Below are 7,561 nucleotides of genomic sequence, written 5' to 3' on the forward strand. Positions count from 1 at the left end.
TTCAAGTGGAAACGAAGATTCACAAGAGTTGCGAGAACGGACGATTCACCAGCCTCGTTTCCCTCCTCCTAGAACTTGAACGCCTCAGCGAACACGACAAATTTGCCATTCAAATTTTTATTTTATTCCTCGCTACCGCGAGCGCACAGTTTATCCTTCATCGTATGTGCTTGTTTCGAGGCATAACGACCTATACGGGAGACAAGGTCTTATCGTAATGAGATTTGCGAGAAGGGCGCGCAGAGAGAAGAAGTACCAGAACGTGTCCTACATCGATATAAAAACGAGGCTGCGCGTACGTGCCTCTGTGTGTGGGAGCACTTTTTATGTGGCCGACTATTCGCGCTCGTGCTCGACGAGAAAATATAGTCCGGGTTTTCGAAAACTATTAGCACCGAGCCCTGAAACGTGGGCAGCTTTTACGTCCCACGGATTTTCAAGAAGCTGAGACCAGCATCAAGATTTTTTTCATGCCCCTACGTAAAAAGCGTTTTTCCATAGAAATTTAGCGGGCTTTCAAGTTTTTCGAGCAGCCGAGGAGACTCGAGGAAATCGAACGCCGTCGATTGTTCGATTTTTTAACAGTAAAACGAGCTCAAAAACACACGGATGTGCGTGACTTACCAAAAGATATGAGGCCGCTATTAAGCATGGAAAGTTTGATCTGACTGGGAATCGAGGCGAGGCTGTGTCCAGGATTCAAGTGGCGTTTTCTCGGTGGTTTTTCGGGCGTCCTCGGCGCGCTTCTGCTTCTGTGATGATGGTGTTTTCTGTGAGGATGTGAATGGGTGTGGGAACCAGCGACGGTAGAAGCGCCGCCGGTCCGGTCCGAGCCGACGCTGCTCAAGCCGACGACTCCGCCGGCCCCGCTCGACTGCGTCCGCAGAGACGACATTCCGCCTCTTTGCAGGCCTCTGCCTCCGGCTCTTTATCTGCAATTAATAAACAAGCGATCAGTGAGTTTCAGCGATGAAAAGTCTGCGAGAAATAACGCCGCGTTTGTCATGGTCATTTGTGGAGGAAAAAGTGGCTAAAATTCGCTCAACTTTGGCCGAGCTCGCGCTCCATAATTCACGGGCCGGAGTCATTAAATTTTCACGAGAGCATAACTTCATCTCCCCTCGGCCGATTTAACTCTGATGGGACTGCTTTCGAGCTCGTGAATAGATTCAGGCAACGCGCTTCGATTCGCGCGAGACTCTCGCGCGATGTTTTGCCTCAAAGTTTCTTCTCGCCCTCCGCGACGTTGAAAAAGCGCGTGTGGAATTGGCCCTGCTCGATATATTCGTGTTCGAGAAAGACTGTGACGAAAAACCTGCGGAAAGCGGGCTGCGAGGGGACGATGAAACGGGCTCATGGTGGTTCCCATAAAATTGAATTTTCAGGATTTCAGTCTGAGCGCCCGGAGACGCTTGTACGAAAAAGCTGCTCGTTTTATTCTCCCCGAAACGACAAACACGTTCGCGATCAATAAGACACCGATGGAAATAAGCCGATCGACAACTTGGCGAGCTTTGTCATGCTTCTTCCCCCTCCCCCTCGCCGCCCTCAACTCCTCCCCCTCTTTTTATTGTTCCCTCATACCTCATACACGCCAGTGGAAACTTTTGTTTTGTTTCCATCGTCCGCTAAGCCAACTCTTTACCCGACTCGTGTAACGCACAATAAATCCAATTTCAAACTCGACTATTCAGCTTCGTCAAAACAATGAGCAACTATTAAACTCTCCTCAAAGACGATTCATCAGCTCCGAATCATCTTATCCAAACAACGATCCAACCAAATGCTCTGCGTTACTGTACAAACCAAAACGAATTTCATTTCATTTACTATTTACTGACTACGCAAAAATTACAATCGAACTTCCAATTTTTGCGAGTCTCGATTCTAGTCGACTCGATAAATAATCGTTTTTACCTTCCAATTTTTTAGGTTTTTTTTTTATTTGAGATTCAGAAATTGGTGCCTGAAACAGCAGAGTTTGAAGAATTCTGAAATTTCCATCATTTTTATTTTTACATCATCCCGCGTACGTAAGCCGGAGATCGATCGAAATGATTTATTATTGTGATTATTCTTCGGAATGGGCGAGTATAGAGTGCATTGCACAGGTGCATTACGGTCAACGACATATGGATCTTTCACGTATGTTGGCCTGTGTCGTTGAATCATGTCGTCATGGAGTGGCACACGAGGGGAAAAACCTCTTGTTTCGACCCAAATAACGCGAGCTCCTCTTTCTTTCTCGAGTGTCCTACAGCAACGACAACAACAACAACAACAACAACAACAACAACAACAACAACAACAACAACAACAACAACGACGACGACGACGACAACGAAAAAATGGCTGAATTAATTAAGGGGGACGCTAGAAATCGACCGGGAATGATTTTTCGATTGGTTGCTCGTCTCGGAAGTTGTGTTTTTTGACGGAAGAGAGTCGTCGGCTCGGCGTCCGGGAAAGCGGAGGGCGGAATCGCAAATAAATTGAATAGTGGGAGTGCAACGAGGCGAAAATGGAGTGAAACGAATTAAGGAAAGCCCGGAAACTCCGCGGCGGCGAGGGATTCGCGCGACGAAGAGATTCAATGGAGAGGTTTCGGGAGGAGAAAAATGACAATGAGACAAATACGATTTATCTTGTTTCGCCCAAGCCTCTTCAGACTTAAATTGTTTCTCGCCTCGAGAAAGATCCGCGGTGGGAAATGATCTTGGAACGAATTTACGACGGTGGGATTATCGAAACAAAGCACTCCGCGATTCTGGTTTCGTACACGAAAACAAATCGTTCAGTCGATCACCGACGAGGCTGCCTGCTTTTGAAAAGTGATCGCTCAAGCTCCATCGATTTGCGTATGCTTCGCGAACACTCACTCACCGGTGGAGTGAGTTTTTATACGCTCATTATTATTCAATTGGGAAGTTGGTCGCGATGCTGGGAGTTTCAAATTTAATTAGTTTTTTCACACGTTTTGTGAGGTCATGAAATTAGTGAATTTTCCATACAATATTTTTGATTTCATACCGTGAGATTAAAAGTAATCAAAAGCTCAGCTCTGGAGCGAGGATTAATTCGATATTTAAAAGGATAATTAATCGCTCGAGTCTCAAGTATTTATGAGGGTCAAGTCCGAAACTGCGTATTCTTGGCCCGAAGACCCTCTCGGCTCAGGGTGTTTCCCAGAGGAGCTCATTGTCGGCGATTTGTTCCGAGGGTTCGGCGACCCCGGACGATTATTCAAAACGTCTGAATTCTCGTTTCCAATGTGGTTCCCTCATCCGAGAATTTCGAGGAGAAACCCCACCGACGGCGGACAACGTGGCTAAAAAAATTACGTTTATGGGAAATTCGAGGCAAATTTATTGCACGTTTCTCATTGTTATTCAACGCCTGATTAATCGGTCGAGTTTTACCCGCTCCAGAAACATTTAAAAGCCTTCGTAATCGGGACTTTTCAGTCTTTTTCATTACCAACTTTTCGTCATTGATTTTTTAATCCCCAGTTTTTTCATTCATTCTTTTCCCTCTTAACGTCACTTTGACGTTAACTGTCGAAGCTGCTCCTGTCGAGGAACGTAATTGATCGTATCATCTGACAACTGAGCCGCATCTTTCTTCCGTCAATATTTACCGACTTAATCTGACAAATAAGCCGGATAACGAAGACCAAACACGATTGTTATGCGCGTACAGGTATCCCAGCAGCGAGTAGTTAGACTGTTGCATGAGAATTCAATTAAAATTCAGCTGGCTGGTCAGTGAGTACAGAACGTAACACTTAACTTCGCGGTGATGTCGTTGCATTCGCCCTTCCGTTTCGCAGAACTCTAAACTTTCTCGGAGGCCTTCTGTGCTTACGATCCTTCCTCTAGCATTGTATTCCCGAGCGCAATCAAAAGCTTTGCTCCCGTTTCTACTCTGTCGAGAATCTGTCACAGAGACATTCAACCCTCATCAATAATTTCAGCGTTGATTGACGAACGGGTAAGCGATCGCTTCGAAAATCCAACGAACATTGAATTTATTGCACAGAAAAAAACGACTCACTGTTTCGTGATTCATAAATTATTGAGACGATCATTTGGATCGAAAAAATAATTTGTAACCGGATTTTGTCTCGATTGGATGCCATTTCTGATGCAGTTACCCGAAAACGTGAACGGAATTGAGAAAATGAAAACAGTTTCTCATTCGAGTTGCGATTAATTCAGATCCCGAGCGAGCTTCCAGAGCTTTTCGGCTCCGCGTATTCGTTTCCAAGAGCTTTGCACAGTGTGCGGGTATACAAGTAAACAGAAAAGTGTTGGAGTGTGAGCGAGGACTGATCGAAAGTACCGTATAGAGAGAGATCTAGGGTAAATCCAGTGCGATATATAAACGCATGTACGTCGATATAGCGTATAAATAAATATAGAAGCGTACCGGGCGCGAGCGCGTTCGCGGAGTTCTCCGGAATTCGGAGCCAGAAGTCCGTATCTCGGGCTTCCTCCCACGCGCCTCCGAGTCCGTTTCCTTTGCGTGCGGCGATTAAAAGCGCGGTGCAACGCGGGAGATTATCGCGATTGAAATTCGTGGGAAGTTATTAACCGCGTCCGGGTCGTTACTCGGCTCGACCAACTGCGCGCTATCGATTGGAGTCCCGATTCTTCGTGAATTCGTGGAAAAGCGACGAATAACTCGACGGAGAATCCCTCAGTCGTCGCAGCTCGATTCTCAATAGCAAAATAACGGATTAATTGACGAAACTGATGAATCCTAATCGTCGTTTCATCCCGCTCGCAGGTCCACCGAACCTTCAATTTCACGACGCTGAAGTTTGCAACGTTGGAGTTCAACGAAATGAACGAAAAAAATATTTATAATTCATTATTTTTTCATTTCACGAATTATTGATGTGGCTTGAAATATGACGAATTGGAAATTCGACAGGGAACAAAATTGGAGATTTACTGGAATTATTTGAGAGTTTTTTTAGACCATTTCGTTGGACTCCAACGTTGGAAACTTCAGCGTAATTCAATTTCTTCGTTCGGAAAAGCTGTCGAAATTCGGCATGAATTATTCAGCCCTCGATCGCGAATGATCGATGATCGACTATGAGCTATCGGCAATTCAATGAAAGCGACCTTGAAAGGGTGCTCGTGAATGAGGCTGCTCAGACAAATTAAAAATAGCAGGAACGCGCTTCCAATCGCTTTCCCAAGAACGCGACTAAATATATTCTCGTTTTACAATGGACCCAACGCTCTGCTCTCTCTCTCTCTCTCTCCGCGCCACGGATATTCACTTTTCATAAAATTCTATTTCCATCCATCCACCTGCCATGGAAATGTACATAAACGTGGATCTAACCGGGTCCGAATATTCGCTGAACAAAAACGACGCTGGACAAAACAGTCGTACAATCGCTTCATATAAATCGACAGTGCTTTTCTTGACAACGGCCCCGTAAAACGGCGCAGCTTAGCACGTGTCACTGACACGATATTCGAGGACACGTTACGGCGATCCGTTTCAACCAGCTTCGAAGACATCCGCGGGTGGAAGCTTCTCACATTTTGGTGGAAAAAGAATTTTTGTTTTTCAACTCGCCGTTCGATTCTTCTCACTTTTCTCAGGCTGTGGTTGGACACAGGAAAATTTGGGAATTCGTTGCCTCGCGGTGGCTTCTCCGGCTTGGCGAGCTTCGGGGGCAACTCGTTTACGGAGTATTTCGGCTTCTACTGGCCGATCGTCGTTATTTATGACCGGGTCAGTGAGAAATTTGCGAAGGGGTTAAACTTTGGCGCAATCTTCGGCGAAGCCGAACCAAAGAGTCGCGAAAATTCGTGTTCGGATGGAATTCCCTGGTAAAAGAGTTACGGAAAGTTGAAATGTTGGCTTCAGTATTTTCGTCGATTTTAACCACAATCGTAACTGTCCATTGGCGAACCATTGGCAAAGGTGTCACAGAAAATGTGAAAAGCGTTCGAATAACTCGGTTTCGACGCCACGGTAATCCCAAGATTCGTTCCCCCTCCGAGCCGGATTTCCACGAACTTGGTACGCGAATCGCGAGTGTTTTCGTCGCGAATTCCTCGGAGGTTCGCAACATCGAAGCTCAATTCGAATCGAACGATGAATCGAGAGAGCGAGAGGGAGAAGGAGAGTGCTTAAAAATAGGCTTACCAGTGTGAATGGGGGCTGTAGTGGCCCGGCGGTCCACCGTGGTCACTCAGCATCAACGTTGAATAGTAAAAAAAGATAATTCACTGGCTGGACGATCATAAGTTGAGGATTGATATCCAACGAGCGCGAAATCGATCAGTCAAACGAGAAGCAATAACATCGAGCTTCGAGGATTTCGCACTTCCTCCACGGACAAAAGTATCCTATTTTTCGTCGTTTTATCGGGTGAAAAAAGATTTAAAAAAGTGTAATATTCGCTGTCACTGAATCACGAATAATTCGATCGTGCCTTTATATTATTTCACTCCGCCGCGATCAGCTACGATTATTATCGTGTGTATAAAGATGCATTATTTGTTTGTCTATTAACCTGTGTCTACGCGTACGTACAAATTGGCACTTTTTCACTGTAAAACTCCTCGAAGGTGGAGGACTATAAATTGATTAAAGTGTGTGAGGGTGCGGAAGGATTCTTTGGAGATTGAATATCGAGATTTCTTCGCGGATGGAGGAAACGAGTTATATGAATGGGGGGGGGGGGGGGGGGGGTGAGAGTGAGCGAAGGAAGAAGGAAAAACGAGCACCAGGAGGTCGGTGGCTCCGCTAATTTCACTCCCTAATCAGGCTTCAAATTCACGAACGACGTAAATCCTTTGCTGAGCGTTGCACTTACACGCGAGGATGGGGCTGGCGCCGAAAGAAACAGAAAGTGAGGCCTCGTGCAGGGGAGGGGACGGGACGATAAGAAGAAATGAGAGGATGTGGCATGACAATGGGGGATGAAAATTACTAAAATGATGAAGAAGGGGTTGGGCCGAGAGCGAGACGGAGGCAGAGAGAGAAAGGAGAGAGCACGCGCGCCGAAGATCGAGACTCACGAGGCTGAATTCTCACGGTATAGCCGAGGGATGCTGCGAAACGAATAAAATGTAAAAGAGAGGCAAGAAAAAAAATAGAAAAACGATTGTTGAGATTGGAATTAGAGTGGCAATCTAATGAAAAATTTTCATTTTCATATATTTTCGTCTTGTTTTCTTTGTCTTTTGTTATTGTTATTGTTGTTGTTGTTGTTGTTTTTTATTCAATCGATCTTATGAAATTTGTATTCGGACTGTCTCGTTTCTCTCTTGAAACAGAAGGATAATTGAAGTACCAGCGGCGGCTGGGAACGGCGCGTGTTATTTCGCGTATCGCGTTGGACAGCACGTACAAATACCGCCGAGCTCGTCGAGACGACTGAGGCCGCTCGATCCGGTGCTCTTCTCTACGCTCTCCGTCTCTCTTTCTCCGCTTCTCGTTTTCCTACTCGGAGTGTCGTCGTCGGCGGTGGCGGCAACGGCGACAGCGACGGCGTCCGCGCGGTTTGCCGTTGAGGATGCTCGCTGTA

General features: G+C 46.0%; 1 protein-coding gene across 1 annotated transcript in view; it reads right to left on the bottom strand.

Moving 5' to 3' along the window:
* The window catches only part of Ptp36E (protein tyrosine phosphatase 36E), a 20,761-nt gene extending 13,200 nt beyond the window's left edge, over positions 1 to 7,561 (bottom strand). The window contains exons 1-3 of the mRNA XM_043428352.1: positions 7,328 to 7,561; positions 6,175 to 6,607; positions 625 to 932 (exon numbers count right to left, since the gene is read on the bottom strand). Coding sequence (XP_043284287.1) covers positions 625 to 895 — 271 coding nt within the window. The 5' untranslated portion in view covers positions 896 to 932; positions 6,175 to 6,607; positions 7,328 to 7,561. The remainder of the gene's footprint in view (positions 1 to 624; positions 933 to 6,174; positions 6,608 to 7,327) is intronic.

The sequence above is a fragment of the Venturia canescens genome, chromosome 9 (genome assembly GCF_019457755.1).
Source record: "Venturia canescens isolate UGA chromosome 9, ASM1945775v1, whole genome shotgun sequence".
Classification (NCBI taxonomy): domain Eukaryota; kingdom Metazoa; phylum Arthropoda; class Insecta; order Hymenoptera; family Ichneumonidae; genus Venturia; species Venturia canescens.